This window comes from Poecilia reticulata, linkage group LG5 (assembly GCF_000633615.1).
Source record: "Poecilia reticulata strain Guanapo linkage group LG5, Guppy_female_1.0+MT, whole genome shotgun sequence".
In the NCBI taxonomy this organism is placed as follows: Eukaryota; Metazoa; Chordata; class Actinopteri; order Cyprinodontiformes; family Poeciliidae; genus Poecilia; species Poecilia reticulata.
In genome coordinates this window covers 27046656-27066609 of record NC_024335.1, presented here as the reverse complement: position 1 = coordinate 27066609, position 19954 = coordinate 27046656, and the positions used below count along the sequence as shown (strand labels likewise).

At 38.6% G+C, this 19954-nt stretch overlaps 1 protein-coding gene across 2 annotated transcripts in view; it reads right to left on the bottom strand.

The window, feature by feature from the left end:
* cntn4 (contactin 4) overlaps positions 1 to 19954 on the bottom strand; it is a 246126-nt gene that overhangs the window by 140885 nt on the left and 85287 nt on the right. For both annotated transcript variants that reach the window (XM_008410160.2, XM_017304953.1), the window contains exon 4: positions 16364 to 16539. In XM_008410160.2, coding sequence (XP_008408382.1) covers positions 16364 to 16539 — 176 coding nt within the window. The remainder of the gene's footprint in view (positions 1 to 16363; positions 16540 to 19954) is intronic.

The window sequence follows — 19954 nt, the reverse complement described above, 5'->3', positions numbered from 1 at the left end:
GCTGCTGCCCCCGCGACCCAACCCCGGATAAGCGGCAGAAAATGGATGGATGGATGGATTGTCAAGTTCCATGTGGTGAGCAGCGCTGTGGGCATGGCGCCTCTCCTTGCAACCTCACATGTTGCCAAAAAAAAAACTGCCAGCAGTCCACTTTCAAATGAGATTACTGATTAGTTCAGCACCAAGTGATCTAAATGTAAAATTATTGGGCTCGCTGATTTATGAAGAGTACTGCGAGGTCAGATAATATGTCATTATTGGCCACAGGCAAATTTCATTATCAGTCAAGTCTCAAATTATTTCTTTAAGCATAAGTCTGCTCTTAAGCTTCATTCACTGCTGAGCTAATAGTTATTTAAATCCTACTGGAGGGAGATTTTTTTTTATGTTTCTGAATTATTGCCAGATTGATGCCATCAGGGTCCAGTGGGTGTGTCTGACTCTAGGAGGCAACATTTTGTTGTCACTTGATTCAGTTTTACCTAAAACTATGTGAGCCTGTCACTATAAGCAATAAATCAGTTAATCGCATGATCAATTAAAATGAGCACGACAAAGAGATGCTCCCCTTTAATATCACTGAAAAGTCATTTTGAAGAACGCTGCAAACATTTTGGTCTGCACTACCTGCCACTTTTGCCTGATTTCCCTGTCTAAGCTGAATGACTATTGATTTCTTTCATTTTTGGTTACAGAGACTTCATAATTAATTTCATTTATTGTTTAAAATGTTTTCCAGTTTAAGTGTTAAATATTCTTTAGAAATGAAAGATTTTTTGTTTTTTTATTTAGTGTGCTCGTATTATTATGTCATTTTTATTATATTAGTTGAAAATGGTCTCAAATTATTCGTTTACCGCAATAATTTCTGGTACAATTTTATGCACAGAAAATTTGTTATCATGGTAGGCCTACAACTATGTTCAGTTCAGACTTTTTACATCGCCATATTTTATGTATTTTTCTTGCACTTCCAAACCAATGCATCATTTATACAGCATCCAGCTTTTATGCAGTTAGATCAAGACTAAAAACCCACCTGTTTAGAGCTGCATTTGATTCATAAAAAATTAGAACATTGATCAAAATATCTGATGTATATTGTTTGATGATCTTGAAAAAAAATTATGTTTATTGCTTGTTTTGTAATTGGCTACTGGACTATGTTGTTCTCGTGTAGAGAAGTTTGAAATACTTGTCGCTGAAATGTTCACAAATACATTACAGGTATATTAGACTTAAAGTTAAGAGACATATTTGGAAAAGAAAAAGATTGACCTTTATACCAATACTGACAGAAAGTACATTTGGATGGTTTAACTTTAAAAAAAAAAAAAAAAAACTTTTGGCCTCTTTAATGTAAAAATTAAGGCCCATGTCACATGGATATCAGTGAGCCAGATGACTGAAACAGCTTCAACAGAGCTGCTGTTAGAGACGATGGGAGGCTGAAGCCCTGACTTCAGCAGTTCTGAACATGTATGGACAATGCTCAAAAAGTGTTCAAATTGAAATGAATTCTGAAATAGCAGAGTCATCAGCTGGAGACAAAATTGTCCCAGAAGTTGAGGATGGCTATGAAAACATTGCAGTTTGTGGTGATGGACTCAGACCTGAACCTTCAAAGTCATATAACGACAGTTACAAAGTCAGGCTTTTATCACCTAAAGAACATTTCTAGGATTAAAGGAATGATGCCGTAACAGGATCTAGAGAAACTTATACATGTGTTTATCTTTAGTCGCATTGATTACTGAAGAGTACTGCAAGGTCTCTGCAAGGTCAATCAGACCAAATCAATCAGACAGCTTCAGCTGATTAAAAAACACGAAGCAGCATTCAACTTCTATGTGCCACAAATCTGGAACAAACTTCCACAAAAATGCAAAACAGCCAAAACACTGAGTTCCTTTAAATGAAGGCTAAACCCCACCTCATTAGATCTGCTTTTGACCCAGAATAACTGATCAACATATTTGATGGTTATTGATGATTTTCATGATGGAACTTGACAAAATGTCACGTTTGTTTCTGGTTTCACAGTTGGTGACAGTATGATGTGTTTATGATGTTTGTATGTTTTCATGAAATAAAGCACTTTGTAAAGTCTTGTTGCTGAAATGTGCTATATAAATGAACTTGAAAACTTGATTTAATGTTAGTGGTGGAGCATGTATATTTTGGGGTCTATACGTATAGTTTTGACCCTGTTTGGATTAGGAATTCCAAGTTCTTGTTTTGTCATTGAATATGTATTTATGGATAGCAATTCCACCCCCATAAAAAAAGAACAGCTGAAATATAAAAGACTCAAGTTAGGGGCAGTGGGTGGCATAGAGGTAGAGCTGCTGCCTCACAGTCGGAGGCTATTAGACGCCCAGGGTTCGATTCCAGAAACTCTCTCTACTGATCCACTGCCGACCTCTGGCACCAGAAAACACACATTTTTTATTTTAAAAAGCCTCAAGTTATTTTGCTGAGTGGAAGCAAACTACAGACTGGACTACGGGGTTAGCAGAGAGCAACCTTCTGGTACAACTCTCTGTTTTCATGCTGCTGGATGGAGGAGGGGATGTTACCTGGTTGGCTGTGTTCACCAGCTGCAGTGGGAAGTGAGTCACAGCATCAGCAGCAGCAGGAAGAAATGCTGGTGTTAATGTGACAGGAGGGAGATGTTGCCAACAGTCTTCATTAAAACCTATTTAGCTAAAAATAAATGTAACGTCAACAGGAAAAAGACAGGAAGTTTGACTGCAAGTTTGACTGATTGTTTTTTTGTTTCGTTTTTTTATGCATTGCTGTCTGTACCCTGAAACCAGACAGCGATGGAGGTCTGAAAGCTCTCTTGCTGTGTTATTGTTTCAGCCTGGAGCAGCTTTACTCAACTTAACGGCTTCTGACCCCGGTCACGCGCCTCGCCGCTGCACCGCATCGCCGCTCCCCCATCTGGGGTGTCTGGCCCCTAGTTTGCCAATCGCTGGCCTCAGCAGCTCTTCGCTTTGCTACTTAGAAATTTTGCAACCACAGCTTTAACTAAAACAGAGCCAGTTAAGGATGGGTGTGCTTTGTTCTGCTATTTACAAACACATCTCAGCTAAAATACCACGGAAAAGCCAAATAATCTGCTAATTCAATACAAAATGTACAAATCATTCACTATATTTATTCATTACACACATTTTATTTATTTATACTTTCATAATGACATTCGCAATCTCAAAAAATTATAATATTGCAAAAGACTAATAAAGAATGGCTTTATTTTGAAAGTCTACACATAGACCTCCATCGCTGGAAGACTGCTGAGTCGACAGTTGTCCAACAAGCCAAGGTAAGTCACTAAAACGCATCGTTAAAGAAACTGGCTTTGGCAACATGCTGTATCCAACCATAAAACAAATAGGAATAATATTTAAACATGAAAAACAAATCTTTCATATCCAGTTCAACAAGGAGTAGGAAGAAGTCAGTGCTTATTAAATCCTACTGCCAATCGTCTGGTCCCATCTGTACAGGCTTCACCAGACTGTATATAGTTATATGGTCATAATCATCACATCACCTTAAAACTAAATATTAAGTGCAAGTCTGTTTTATTTTTGTACTCATATCCATTTCTTTTTTTAATTAGATTTTTTAGTTAATTCTCTCACATTCCCTTTTGTATTACTTTACCTAGGAAATCTGTCCAGGATGGACGTGACTTTGAAGATCCATTGAAACTCTAATGATAATAGTAATAATTCCTCTTCATGTTATATGATAAACCACCAATTACTGACATCAGTCTAACATTTTCCTGCAATTACTTTGTAGCTGTTAAACGTCTCCTGTCATAGTTAGTCTAGTGAGAACTAAAACTCAAAATGCAGCATTTTTAATCTTTCTTCTAAAGAAAAACAGTAAAAAAGCCACCTGGTGTGTCTGGATCTGTTCTCACTCCACATGTTAATCCACTCATCTGATTAATGTTCATCAGCGCTCCTCTCTGGAGGAGAACATGTCATCCCCTCGGCAGAATAATTGAGCATCCAGGATGAAGTCGCGGTCCGCACGGCGGATGATAAACTCTCTGCTGGCAAGTCGTTTTTAACACGACAAGCTGCCGTCGCTCTTAATTATATTTACCGGACTGTGAAAAGCGGGCAGCCAAACGGAGTGAGAGCGCGCGGTCTGCTCCACTGTGCCCAAATCAAGCGGCTTGTTTTCATTTCCTCTGGTTAGTTTTGTTTGAGGAGTGTTTGTCGTTATCTCTTAGCTGTCGCTCAAAGGTGATTAATGTTGTTGCAAGGCTAATTGACTTCGCTCCTCGCAGAGGGTTTTATCTCTGCCTGGCATTTCTGATCAGAGATCTTTGATGAAAGCTTGTCACTAATTCATCCACTCTGCTGTTTTATTTTATTTTCTAATTAACTTCGTCCCTTTTCTGCTAGTGGTGTTTTAGTAAAGCAGCAAGGCAAGAATTTCACTGTAAAAACACAACATTTTACCAAGTTATTTTGGTCTAGTTTCTAGTGGGAACATCCTAGTACATCAAGTTAAACAAAACTAATTCATAAGTAACTTTTCAGCAAAATACAGTAGGTTTGTGGAAATAAGCAATACATCAATTAATTGCATGATCATTTAAAAAAAGAGCAATAATTTCAACTTTATGTTTTGTCTCGTCTCCTCTGACAAAAACTGAATGACAAAAGTCTTTCTGTCTCAACTAGCCTTTTTCTGAAGGACATTCTTGTTTACAGGCACTCCATAATCCATTTCATTTGTAGTTTTCAATACAATTCATTTTGTATATCTAAAATGTCTTCCAGTTCCAGTGTTAAATGTTCAATAGAATTTAAAGTTTATTGATCTTTGAGAATGTGTTCTTGCATTATTATGTCTTTACCATTAAATTACATGAAAATGGTCTCAAAACAATATTATTATTTATCACAATAACGTCTGCGACGATTTATCCTCCAGCAAAATTTGTTATGGTGACAGGCCTAGATATGAGCTTGTTTAAAGTCAATAATTTCTGGTAACACTTTATTTGAAGGGGTGTGCATAAGACTGGCATAACATCTGTCATAAACATGAAGAAGTCTTTATGAATGTTTATGACTGTTGTCATGAAGTGTCATTCAGTAAATAATGACACTTTTAATGCAAAGTTGCTTTAAAAGTTGCATTGAAAGTCTATTAAATGCCAACTTGCATTACATTGTCATTATTTACAAAATCATGCAAAGTTGGCACTTTTAATGGACTTTCAATGGAACTTTTAGAGCAACTTTGCATTAAAAGTGTCATTATTTACTGAATGACACTTCATGACAACAGTCATAAACATTCATAAAGACTTCTTCATGTTCATGACAGGTGTTATGTCATATTGATGAAAAAGTATTTGTTCCATTGGGAGATTATCTCATTTTTTCCCAGAAGTGAAACAATCTGCCAGTGGAAGTAATACTTTTTCATCAATACTAAGAAATTATAGACTTCAAACAAGCTCCTACATCTTACTGAAAAGTTACTTAGAAGTTTGTTTAGTCAAATGTAATGAGATATTTGCACCAGAAACTCAACCAAAAATACTTGACAAAATATTATGTTTTTGCAATGTTAGTAATAAAAAATGGCTTGACAGTACTATTTTTAGGAGGGGCTTTTTAGATTCTCAAAAATTGCTTTCTTTCTTATTTTGGGCGGTGGGAGGGGGGGGGGTGTACTAACCCCACCACTTACTTTCATCTAAAGAAACGACAGAAGGTTAGATAAAAGCACCCAAGCCTTACCAAAAAATGAGCTAACAGAACAAAGTCAACAAAAGCAAGAGAGATCTAAGGTTCTGAATTGAATCACCCCCGTCTCCCCCAAAAACGTCCTTTTTTTGGTTTCATTTTTGGCTGAGATCAAAGCCATGAAGTGGGGATGTGTAGTTCACTAGAGCCGCTCATTGCCCCCCCCCACACCGCGTTGAAAGCACGCCGCAATTGTTGGCCGTGTCCGATGACTCCCACCATCATCGCCTCATCTTCCACCTTTAACCATCCACTCTCAGCCGCCCCAAAAAAAGAGCAAAAGAAAGCATTGTTGTTGGAAGTGGGCTTGGTGGGAGCAGCAGAGCGTCATCTGCAATGAGACTGATGCCTTTCAGTCTGTCCACGGTGGACGGCGTGGGCTCAACCGGAGGAACGCCTTTCAAAGTCCATGCGGATGTGTAAGTGTTGAAAAGAAAGCATAAAAGCAAAGACGCCTGCCTCGATGGAGAACACAGGTCCTTTCAGTCAAAGACACCCAGAATGCTTCTGACTGTTTCTATACAAAAAGCTTCCCTGTGATTCTCTGAAGGAAAGCAGCTAACGATGAATAATTTCCTCGGAATAAGTAAAAGTGATGTCCCATCCAGGTCCATTAGCATCAATTATTGCAAACCTGGGCTGGCATTACAAACAATGATCCAGATTAGGCTGATCATCACATCCCTGACATATGCGCTTTCCAAATGCCAGGGCCACTAATCATACTCCAACGGGGCTGACCAACCGTGACCGTCAGATTCATCACAACCTGCTGCTCCGTAAGGATCGCTTCCACGTCTTCGAGTGGCGCCGGCAGAATAATACATGACATGCGCAGGTGTGTGTGGGTTGATGTGCCGGAACTTACACATCAGGATGGTTATTTTAGGGCTTTTGCTTACGATGCTACACAGATCTGATGCCAAAAATAAATGAGGCAGACGACAAAGTGTGAACTACTGAAGTCCAACAGGTTTAAAGCTGAATCAGCATATCTGTGAGTAGATTTCCAGAGGAAACACAACTTTAGGAATTCCTTCTCTTTAAGCTGGGCCTTCCCAAAAAATAATCACCTGATTTTCCATTGACCTGTAGAGTACAGAGTTGCATTTTTGGTAATGTACACACCAAGTTTTGACAAACTGCAAACTGTATTAGTTTTCTTGGATTGTTTTCACTTTCTACCAAAGATGTTCATTATAATAATTCTAATGGGAGTGTAGTAGTGAGTGTGAGTGCATAAGTTATTTGTCTTTTTGCCTCTTTTAGTCACTATCAAAAGTTTAATATGATCAAATAATGTCATTTCTTACAAACAACAGTCCAAATACCACTTCAGACCTATAGAATCAAAGCAGACAGAACTTTGCCAGACAGAGTTCAGTTAGACCAGTTAATAGTGTCACTATGTTGCGACAGTAAAAAGACTGAGCTCCTCTACTTCCTTTCTGGGGTACCATCAAAATCTGAAAAAAAACCTAAACTAATCAGACAACAACAACCAGAGTGAGAAGGAGGATCTTAGCGCTGCCAATTATGTAGGGACAGTTTGCTCCTCAATGTGCTAACGGTGGAGAAACAGCTTAACATTCCAGGAAAACTGTTTATCCGCCGTCATCTGTGGCCATGCTAACTAGCCTGAGCATTTACACCAGGATCTGCCATCAGGAAGAAGCTGTAGTGGTAGCATTTACACAACCATGATAGGCAGCATTAAGACCTGCCGCCTGGCTCTGATTGGTTGTTTCTAGTCAGCATTAGGAGAAGGCAGAGGAGCTCACATTTTTTCATAGATTGTTTCCTCCCACACTGTCACAACATAGAGACAGTTTCAACAAATACGCAATTACAAGTTACATACTTTTAAAAAAAACAAACAAAAAAAACAACAGGACTTTTTTTTTTTTTTTTTTTACAAAATAGAAGGGCTTAAAGTATTGCAAAATCTCATGTTTTTTTTTCGCTGGTACCTACTCAATACTTGGCTTCAGTCAACAATACATGATTCTGGTCATTTTCCATTACAACTGAAAAGCAGCTGTATGTGGGTTGGGTCATCATAGCAGGGCAAAACTTTTAAAGTGATCTAAAGTGGTCCATATGGGAAACAAACACAATGCCTTGTCGTTACACCATGGAGTTGTTTTGAGTGTTTAAGTCATTTTTTTTTAAAACAACAATGGAGGAAGGAACAGAAGACACAAAGAAACACAGTAAGAAGAGTAAAAGGGAGAAACGGAGGGGAAAAGAAGAACAGAGGGGCAGAAAGAAGCATAAAACTAAGGAAGGAAAAGCACAAAGAAAAAAGCAAAGAAGTCCAGAAAGAAGGATTCAACAAAAAACAATAGGGAAAAAAAATTAGCTGCAGCAACAAAATATTCTTCCATATTCATATTTGACCAATCCTCTCCAGGTCTGGAAAGTCTTGGGATCTGAACCCAGTCACTTCCAGGTTGCACTGGAACCCTGATGGCGTCCGATGCTGCGTTATTATACTTTGATAGCTCAGTGCAGATAAAAGTGAAAGCCAGAAAAAACCCGATAAGCTATTTATGCCTCATTAACTAAGTCAATATGTTCGCTCCATGCTATCAGAGCGGCTGAAAGAAATCTAACGGATTTATTTGCATCTAAATGAGGCGTTTCTGTCTAACCCCCTCTAAAGACCTCTCTGGCTACATCTGGAATCGTCACTTGTGTGTTCAGCCAAAAGTGAACTTGCCTGACACTAATGAGACACTGTATATCTGCAATACCTGAATATATACACCCTCCCACTGGATGTGTCAAGCCAGGCTCTGTTTCTTTGTTAAGAGTCAGACCTTCTGGCATCTCTGGCTTGTGGAACACTGAATAAGGTTTGTCACTGCAGCCAAAGCACAGCCACCCCATGTAGAAAAAAAACACAGCCTGTTCATCAGTATAAAATATGAGTATACATCTTTTACATAATAATTGATACAGAATCGATTGGAAATACTCATCAGGTTGGGTGTATATTGAGCGGCAATCACTTATCCTCCTCTCAGGGGGATGACAGGCACAACCCTTGCAAAAAAGTAGCATCATCCATCAAAAGTTTGGAGCGACGGAATGTTCCGAGTCCCTGCTGGTTCTGAGCGTAACCTTGACGACGTGGCGGAGCACCAAACACTAACCAAGCAATATTATTTTTTCAAAGGTTTCATCAGGAAAGCGTCTCTATGGCTCATCTGGCTCCCGAAATGGAGGAAAATTTAACAAAGTTGCTTAAGAAATTACACTGAGAAATAATAGGCTATCTAAAAATGTGAAATGACTTAAGATTAGATCAACGTGCTGGTCTGAAGAGACACAAAGAATCCAATCTGAGCAACAGCAATAATGTTTTTTAGGTCACCTGGAATAAGACGGAGATATTACTGATGGCTGCTTAATGAAACTACAGGGAGAAATCCCCAGACACCAGGAGCTAAATGACCAACTCAGGAAGCAGATAACTGATCAACTGTAAAAAATGTAAAAATCACAGGCTCCCACATCTGACAGAGAGATAGAATCACAATTCCATCATCAATTCAACGACCAAATTTAATGAGATTATTATTTGACCTTCACGTAGAGTCAAAATAATCAATTTTTATGGACTAGTGAAAAAGAAATACTGAAATACTGAGCCGTCTCAAAGCATGTTAGGCATTTATCTTTGCATCAAAACCAAATAGAACAAATGTTATAAGCAAATATTCTTGAAAATGTCTTTCCATGATAAAGACGAAGGTCGTCCATGATAAAGATAATCAATTTCAACTTAGAATTTACAAAAACACATTACCTGATGTTTTTGCATGTGGAAGGAAAGCGGCATCTCTGAAAAAAAAAACAAAACCTCTTACCAGGACAAACTAAAATCCTTTCCTTTGAGAAATACAGGAACTGCAGTAAGATCAGCAGAGTTAAGTGGCAAACGTTATTTATTTCTATTCAAAGTAAGCTATTAAAACTTGAACACATTTTTTTTTTTTCTTTATTCGTATGCTAATAACGACGGCAGATGGAGAAGTTATGAACTGGTTTTTCATCTCACAAAAAGAGGTTCCATTCTTCAAATTAAGGGTCAACATTGGGAACAGAAAATATTTTATCATCTGTGGCAAGAAAAGAAAGTGAAAAGAAAGAAATTCAGAATCACCAAGAAGAACACTCTTACATTTATAACTATACTTTTAATACACTGCTGTAGTTTGAGTACTAAAGTGATTGTTGCTGTTGCATTAAGGTTCAGGGGTTTGCATATTGTCTAAGTGGATTTGTTGGGTAAACCGATGTTAATTATGAAACATATCAATCCACTCTGCCAGTTTTTGGCAGCTGACCACTGCTGCACAGCATGATGCCAAATGATCCAATTTGGAACTATTCTGTTTTTGAAATTGCACAGTGATTGATAAAACTACTGTAATCACAGCCCAAGTCCAACAATCTGTGATGTTTTGCAGCACTTTTGGACAAATAAATTGAAAGGTTCTGAGTGCTTTGCTGTTAATGTATATTGTGACTTTTATCTCAATACTGTTTTTTTTTTCAGAAGCTAGCCTATAAGGTTAATATGAAAATATAAATTACTTGTAGGTTTGAGAAAACTGACTGGTTTCCTATCAGGTTGGATAAATGTTTTTGTAAAATGGAAATCATACTACCGAATGTAAAAGTACATATTTACACTACTTTATATTTCCTTTGCACAAGACTAGTTTATCAGGGTCTCATAAAAGTAAAAGTTTCAAAAACTTGAAAGAGCATTTACTTGATTCCATTATTCACCACTTGAACTTTTTGGAATTTATTTGACATGAAAACTGTGCCATTTTGAAAACTGAAGTATATAATAATAAATGAATAATAAACTATCGTCATATTTTAATAGAGCTGAGCTTACTTGGGGTATTTGAGTGTTATGTCTAGTTTTTGTAGAATCATCTAAATTGCTACTGTTACACCCTTAAAAAGAACTTAAAAGAAACTCAAATTAGCTTTTGTGCAACTTTATTAAACAAAATCCACGGTTCGARCATACAGCGTGTGTAGTTTTCTCTTTCTCTGTAATAATCATAGGTCATGAACTTTCAACTTTCATGCATTGCGACATTCTTAAAGGGGTATTATCATGACAGAAATTTATGAAATAAAAAAATAAAATAGTTTGAGCACATATTTAGCCATAAACCAATTGAATTGTTCTAATTAAATACTAAATCAAATAAATGCTTGCCCAATATGATCAATATACCTATTAAACAATATCACGTTCGTAACATGTTTTCAGGGCTCTACACTACTAATCACAGGTCTTGAGGAGAACTTAAAAGTATTGACAGGTCTAACAAAAAAGGCTTTCAGAAATCAGAAAACTACTGAAAAAAATATTGAATCACCTTTTTAGTCTGATTAACCTGTTGCTTGACTTGTTCCAGTATGGCTTCTAGTGTTTGCATCGCGTTTCAAAGGAGTGTGCAGTAGTTCTATTACTTTACAGCAATCCCAACGCGCTACTTAGGGTCAGATTAAAGATTTGGCAGGATTTGAAACACAACAGAAATGCATATTCAATGATTTATCCGACTCCGACTTTGACTCCCACAGCTCCATTTGCCGGTTAGCTTGTTAGAGGTGTGAGGAGGCTCAGTCTTATGTCAAAATCACACTCCTGCTTTGCTTAGAGCTCATTACCAGCTCAAGGTTTTGATCTTTACCAGAGAGAGGTAGAGCTGCAGCTGAAGCCTCACTCCTCGCCTGAGTGTTAAAGGTGTGAATTTCAAAAAGGAGTTGGAGCACACTCACAGGAACTGGATATAGTTTTGGCACATGTCTGAGAAGGGAAATAAAATCTTATGTCATTTCATCTGTAGTTTTAAGAATTCAGTAGATGCTTTATTCATCTTTTTGTTTGATTCTAACATCCCAATGTATAACTGGAACTTGAACTGAAAGATGTGTTGCCTTAAGTAAATAACTCTCCAATATCACAAATGTTACACATGTTACTGTTACAGGATTCACATAAAGCTGCTCAAATGTTGCAATAACTTGACACTGAGGCCACTTCTGCTGCAGTAACCAGACGCTCTGACTTTGCTGACGACATTGTTGTGTTTTAGGATTGTATTTTGCTTTCAACAGGATAAAGGCACCGTTAGCTAGCTTTATGCATTTCCATTACAAATGTGTGCAAAAATTTCAATTTTCTGTTTATGTAAAAAAAACACAACTTTGCAATTGTGGTGTTTTCTATAAATAAGAAAGAATCAAAATCATACATGAAGTTTGTTCTCGTCATAAAAACTTGCCACACAATCGTCCTTCAACTTCTCCAGACAGCCCAGTGCAGCACTGAACGTAGTTCACTCTGTGTTTCAGAAGTGTTTCTCTGTTAAGTTGATGTATTTTTTAAAAATATCTTTTTATGGAGCTGCTGCCCCTGCGACCTGACCCCAGATAAGCGGAAGAAAATGGATGGATTGATGTATTTTTTATGTTGCCAGTTTTTGTTAATAAAGCATGTTTTCTTGATAGTTGTAATTTAACTGTCGCTAGCTCTTTGTTAAGCATGACGGGTTTATACGGGTTTATTTCAGTTTGTCTAATTCTGCATTTTATAGTAACAATTACAGCTGAAATTTTAAAAGTTGATCATTTTCTAATTTTTATAGTAATTAGTTTCTAAACTAATTCTACTACATAATATTTAGCCTTTTTTTCTACGAGATTGACATGGGTAATTTAGTTCAGGTTACAGATCCTTCGTCAGCGATGCATGCATAAATGGGAAACTTATCATTAACGACTAACAAGTCTGTGAAGATGAGTCATTTTTAGAAATATATTTTTCAGGATAACTACACAAAATTGACTTCAGTGAACTCCTGAAACATGTTGCATGCAAAGCATCATGAAGTTAATGTTGCACCCTTAAAAAGAACTTAAGAAACTCAAATTAGCTTTTGTGCAACTTTATTAAACAAAATCCACATTTCGAGCATACAGCGTGTGTAGTTTTCTCTTTCTCTGTAATAATCATAGGTCATGAACTTTCAACTTTCATGCATTGCGACATTCTTAAAGGGGTATTATCATGACAGAAATTTATGAAATAAAAAAATAAAATAGTTTGAGCACATATTTAGCCATAAACCAATTGAATTGTTCTAACTAAATACTAAATCAAATAAATGCTTGCCCAATATGAACAATATACCTATTAAACAATATCACGTTCATAACATGTTTTCAGGGCTCTACACCAACAAGATCTCATTTTCTGTGCGACAACAAAAGAGCTGAATCAAGATGCTAGAACAAAATGACACCATAAATAAAGTTCATATTTACTGCCAGGGTTCACTAAAGGAATGCAGATGATAAAACTACTACACCCAGGGCTAGCAGAGAAGGCTCTGCTGGCTCTGACAGGACACCACTGCCTACTTGACACTTAATGGCCTCTTTGAAACTCTGAAATTCAGGTTTTTCTTTAATCACTTTGCCTAAGCCAAAATACTATTAGAGCTCCTCGATAGTTAGTTTTCTTGAAACAGTGTCATTTTACCTGTGTGCTACATTTCAAGTTTACAAGCAAGTGTGGATCTGTCAGGCATATGTTAAGTAAACGAGCAACTAAAAGTCATGTGGATATGATTGTTGCTCCACCTTGAGCAAACGGCCATCACAACACAGAGGTGGGGTAATTAAAAACTGTTCTTGTCTAAAAGTAACTTATGTCTCGTGTAGAGAGTTGTTGTCTGGGATTCCTTTAAACTTCTATAAATAATTATATGACACTCCAGAAATACCAGTTGCCCTTTAAATTACTTGCTTGGGTCCTCACCATTCAATCATGGTACAGAGTTAATTAAGCTATTCCATGAGTAATAAAGAAGATAGATGACACCCAGTCATACACACGGTGAACACCCCTCCCCGGCTCTGTGACGGCGACTGAAGACTGGTAAGGTCAGAGCCCCAACAATTGATGGAACTGTCATCTCATCACAGTGGAAATCCACCAGCAGAATGGGATCATGGATTGACTTTCCACAGCTCCAGGGGGCCAAACAAATGGCCTGAGACAGATTGGTGGCCTTGTCTCCAAATGCTAAACCTCAGAATCTAATCTGAGCAGTTATCAGTCATTTGCTGGCAGTGTCATCAATTCACCTGACCAGTAATGATTGTACAGTGGTGGGAGTTATTGACTCACTGAAGCTCCAGGAATATGGAGTCTGGGGCTGTCAGTTAAAATCCCTGAGATCAGTCAAACAATCCATCATCGTGTTCTTCAAACATTAGCATAAAAGAGTTTGAGAATGCTGATTCTGCATTAAAGTATTCTGGGTTTTATCATTTTCAGAACTGTCAAAGTTATCTGCTTCTAACTTCTGTCACCTGATGGAAATTTTAATCTACCAGACTTGAGCCCATGCCCCTCTAAAACATAACCAATCTAAAACCAATCCACAGTTTAAAAAGCAAAATAGCTCTGGTACATAAAGTACATAAATTATATTTTCTAAAACTGTCCTGAACTTTTGCAGGTGTGTCTGGACAAGTCCGCAGAGTCGTGCATTGTCCTCATTCTTCAACGCATCTCAATAAATCACAAAACATGACCCTTAAAAAACAAGAGTGCAATTGGATTGAAAACTAGTCATTTTCCAAACTACAATATTTTTCTACTGCAGACCAATCAGATTTCAAAGCAGACAGTATTGTGTTTCTGGTTAATAACACTCTGCATTTTTCTTTGAGATTTTATTTGACGATTTTGGATTAAAAACAGCCACTCATGGTGCTTCCCTTGTCCTAAAGATGAATATAAAAATGAAACATAAAAACACAACACAATGGTCAAGTTTCCACTTTAATTTGTACACTGAAAATCTATAAATGGAGACAAGTTTCCTCACCCATCCAGAAAACACACTCATGACATTAAGACTCAGCCCAATAGAGACATGGATCTGTATAAAAACCAATTCTATCTGTGTTCGATGGAGAAATAAAGCAGGAACAATCAGCTATGAACAAAGTCTGTGTGTTGCACCGACTTGTTTGTCTTAACAGAGACCAAAGAGAAGGGAGGGCTGATAAGAAGATTTCTGCTGCTGTGGTACAGGGTGCTTTGCATATGGACTACAGCAGACCAACAACACCAGCACATAACTTTTGGCCTTACTGGCATTCCGTACTTGATTACAATAGAGTCAGTGCTCACAGTTGCATCACTGTCTCCAGGCTTGCAATTAGGTATAAATCGGTCCTCAGACACTTGCTTCAAAAGTCGATGACTTCTTCTGTGTGATGCTTCCCACAGGAGATTTGCACTTTTTCCACACATTGAACAAATGGCTTTGAAAGAGAGAGCATCTCACCTCTGTCAGCTTTATTTCTGAAGCTGTAGCATGTGGAGGAAAAGCAGGGAGAGCATCCTGCAAGCTTCTGAGAAGTGAATTCCCTTCCATCAGCCAGTTGACTGGCCGCTGCCCAGAGGGAGTGCTCCTCAGCACTGTAATAGGTTTACAGCTGCAGTATGTACATTTTATAAAAATTATTTCTTTACATATTTGTTGAAGCCGTCACTGTCGTGACTGTTATGAGATGGATAATCTGTAAAAAAATAAAATAAAATTGATCTTCTCTGCCTTCTAGAAACAACCAATCTGTCATGGAATTTTGTTTTTAGTTTAATGAAAATCTGATAAGGGTTAGGAACATACGCTTTGATGCATAAATAAGGTATCAAAACATTTTCTAGAATTTATATATATACTGTAACTCAAGGAATGCATTGGTTTAAAAACAAACAAGGTTTTCCAAAAATGTAACTAAAAAAAACGTATTAATTGATAAAAATCGATTTATCTGCCAGGTAGCAGCCCCCTCGCATCATTCAGCTATGAAAGGAAAGAGAAGACATCTGAACTCATTTTCTGCCATTGGACTTCATTGTTCCCTTGGCAACGTGCTTATTGGAGGCTAGTTGTTAATTCAGTCACCCAGAGAGACCGCTGTCCTCTGAGGTCCGCCCGTTCAGTCTGATTAACAGAGCCTCCTGTTAGCACACCATCGGATCACAATCCCTCCCAGATCACGCCTCAGCACAACTTTTGATGCACGTCTTATAGTTCTCTTGCTTTGAGGTCTGTTTTCTCCCCCCTCCTACCTGATAAATTCAGAGTACAGCAACATAATGCCACAGGAAAGCACAGATTCAGTTAAAAAGTAAATAAAAGCTCTTTAGTGGCAGCCAGCATCACCGGTGGCAGTTCTTTTAATTACCGAAACTCGCTTTATGCTTTCACATCTTTATTGTTGCCTGGTGTTTGATCTGCTGCATTGACTAGTGTAAACTCCAGTCAGCACACAGCGGGTGCTAATGACACCCAAGGGAAAAACTCCCCCCAGCATGTTAATCGTGTCTTAAAGACTTAAAGAACATTTTTGCGTTGTTATCCTCGGTTGCAACAATGTATCTTCTTTTTTTTTGCAGCCACAGAAGCCAAAGAAGTTTGCCCAGAGGCGAGGAAAAAACTCACAAGCAAAGGTTAGGCTGGCCTCTCGGCTGACGATGGTCCCGAAGGAGTTGGATGCGAGGCACTGGTACGTTCCGGCGTCTTGGTCTTTGTTCAGACGGCTGATTCGGAGGTTGCCTCCAGAAAGGCTGTAGTGAGATCCAGCTTTGGGAGTGACTTCTGTACCGTTTAACTTCCACCTGAAGCAGACAAAAAAATGGAATCAGAAAGAATGGACAAAATTAACATGGAAATGAAGTAATTAAAACACTGTTCAGGGCAGACCGGGGCGACGACAAATGCCAGACTCATGAGAACGTTGTGACTTGAACGTTCGATTGTATGAGAGGAATAAAAGGTGGTGGGGTTCCCAGACATCATGCCCTCCAGCTCGGTGTTAATGTAAGCAGCAGTGAACCGTTATGGAGCCAAGGACTTGACTTGGAGAACAGATAGCATTGCAGGCCATCCATCTTTCCGAAGCCCAGTCAAACCGCATCAAATTTCCACTTAATCATTATAGTGCGACAATTAAAACAAATGCCTACGAGCTCGCCTTCGCACTTCTGCATTCTAGAGCCGTGGGCATGATTATCGTTGGTGTTATGGGTGATCAACGACGGGTATAATTCACTTAAAATGGCAGCAGACTCTCCAGTTTCTCATGCAGATGCATGTTATTAAGAAGAAACAGGTGGGGAGAAATCCGTCATTTCTGAAAAATGGCTACAAGCAACGACAAGCATCAGTGGCGCCAAAAAGGTGCTCACTGATTTGTAACTCATATTATGAGAAAGAATTCAGACTCTGGGAGTTTTCTCACATTTTGTCATATTATGCTGCAAAGTACTAAGGATTTCATTGGGATTTTGTGTAACATATCAACACAAAGTGCTGGAAAAATGTTATGATTTTTTGCTCACCCACCCACACAAGCAACGATACTGAAATCAGTGATGTGCAAACTTTTTGCCATGAGGGCCAAAGCACTTGGGGCCCCAAACACTGCACATAAAAAAAAAAACATTTCAAAACAAACTTTTGGAGCCTTTTTATCAACAATGAACTAAAAAATTTTAATTTAATTAAAAGTAACAAAATAGTCAGATGTGTAAATTAATGTAGATACAAAGAAAAGGCCCACAGTTTGAAATTGCTTTGGGTTGGTAGCTCAGTGTTTGTGGGTTTAGTTACTCCAAAATTAAGATGAATTGGAAAATGTCATTAATAAATTGGAATCTATATTTTCTACCTAATATACCTGGTAATTTTAATTTATCTGTAAAAATATTAAAAAACATCAACCACCTCATTTGGATAGGTAGTTATATCAATCATCAATTAGCATTACGTCTTGAGACATTTTTTGAAGAGTGAACTTCTCCATTTCATAAATATGCACAGCTAACAGCAGTGCATAGCAGTGAAGTGGAAATCTATCACGTAAAATCCCCCTGGAAAACACTTTAGCTTATGAAATAAAAGAGTCGAGAAAAGATCATCTCACATCGTCTTTTAAAATAAATATGCAGTTCAGGTTTGATCCTGGTGATTTTGCTAGATATTTCTATGAGGAGTGTTTCTGCTTTGATTTCTTTCATTTAAGTCTCAGTTTGATTTCAGGTACAGCTGGGAAAATATTGTGCTGTTGTTGGAAGAACAAACACCATGATGGGGCTTCGTTAAAGCTCCTCTGTAAATAGCTAACAGAAGTTGTGCGCAGCTGTTAGGTCTGCGACTCTCGGCTCTTGCTGATATAAAGGTTTTGTCTCACTAAGCTCAAACAACCTGATGTGCCGACGTGAATTTCCACCACAAACAGCATTTTGAATGTTGACTGAAAACTTGTATTTCACCAGAGAACATTCTTACAGAAGACTGCTTCAACCTGGCTAATGGCAAACTTTATGGATGGGAAAGTTTACTATGTTCACCAAAAGTATCTCCACCTGCCTTTTGGTGCATTAACTGCTCATTTTTGTGCACTTTTACATCATAAGTCTAATGACATTGTGGGAGGTCCCTATGCAGATTTCCCAGGGGTTCTGGAAGTAAGATTCTTGTGAATATTTTTTGTTTGTTTTTATTGCTATCAATTATTTCATTGTTCTTGATGTGCAATACTATTTTGGTATAGTTAATTTGGTATACTTTGGTATTGCACATCAATACCAAAGTATTGCACATCTCTTACAAAGCGATGTATAAATAAAGTTGAAATTGATACTAACATTAAGATTTTCATTTATGAAATGTCCTGTTCAGAATGAACTCTGATCTTGTTCCTATTGCCTTCAACTCAAAAAAAAGTGAAAAAACTCGTTTGTATGTTCAGGCCCAACGACCGACCTGTCAACACATTCTCCCACCTGAGTTCTGGATCTCTGTAGCTCCTCCTGCAGAGAAACTACTTTAAACTTCTCAACTTTCTCACTGACCTGTTTGCTGTATTCCTTTGGTCTTGTTCATTAATGTTCTCCAACATACCTGATGAATACCTTTGCAAGGCAACGCATAATAGACCTAATCTGTCACTTGGGTTGCAGAAAATCAGCTATTTTTGGTGCCATGTCCGTGGCCGCCTGTAGAGCAGGAGCGGGGCCATCATAGAAAGCGCGAGCGGGAGCTGATTACATGGAAAACAATGTCAGATGAGCGCTGCCTGCCTGCCTGCCTGCCTGCCTGCCTGCCAGCCTCTCTACAATCAAATATCTCAAAAACAGCAGAATTCTTGCGGGCCGGAGCGTGGCTGCACTCACACGGCGCCGCTACAGACGTCTCTCTTTTAATAGGCAAAATGTGCAGCACAATGGTCTTTCATGGCCCTTCTCCAGTTCCGTCATAAGTAAGTGCACGCTCTCGAGAGCCTTATTAAGACACACAATAGAGAAGAGCCTGCGGGAGAGAGGGCTGCTTTCCCACAGGACCGCAGCAGTGATTCATTTGCAGCAAACAGAAAGAAATCAAGATATTTTCCGAGCCAAACAAACACCTTCGACCTGAAAACAGCGGCAAAGCAGGCAGGAAGCAGAAGGAGCAGGTGACACACAGAGAGGAGCCTCGTTTTCTCTTTGAAAAGGATTTTCATCTAATACGGAAGCAGCCTTTTACGCAGCTGTAATTGCTCAGAGTAAGGTGGCATTGTATCAGAAGATAAACAGTTTAATCGGTGACAGCTTGAAAAACCAAATGCTGCAAGAGATTTTCTTCGCCGGTCGTCAACTTCAGCGCTTTATCCGACTCTTTCTAAAACATTGGAGAGGATGGTTACGGAAATTAGGCTTCAGAAAATGATTTATCTTGGAAAGTGATCACGCTTCGCACTGGAGCGGGAAGAATGAACTCAGTCGGGGAGAGAGGACGCTTTCAATCCCTAAACGCTCCACGTAGCGTGAGTCCGTGTCGGCCATGGTTAAATATAACTACCCACAAAAAAACTGCTATTGTCCCCTTTGTAGTGTGACAGCCCTGGGCCTTGTAGGCTGGTCTTGTTGTCCCTTTTTGTGCTCCTCCCATTTGCAGGTGTGCCTGATCGGGTGATTGGAGTGCAGGATATTTAAAGCTGGCTGTCTCCGTCTTTCAGCGGCGCTGGGTGGCTCGTAGCTGGTCGTTGGT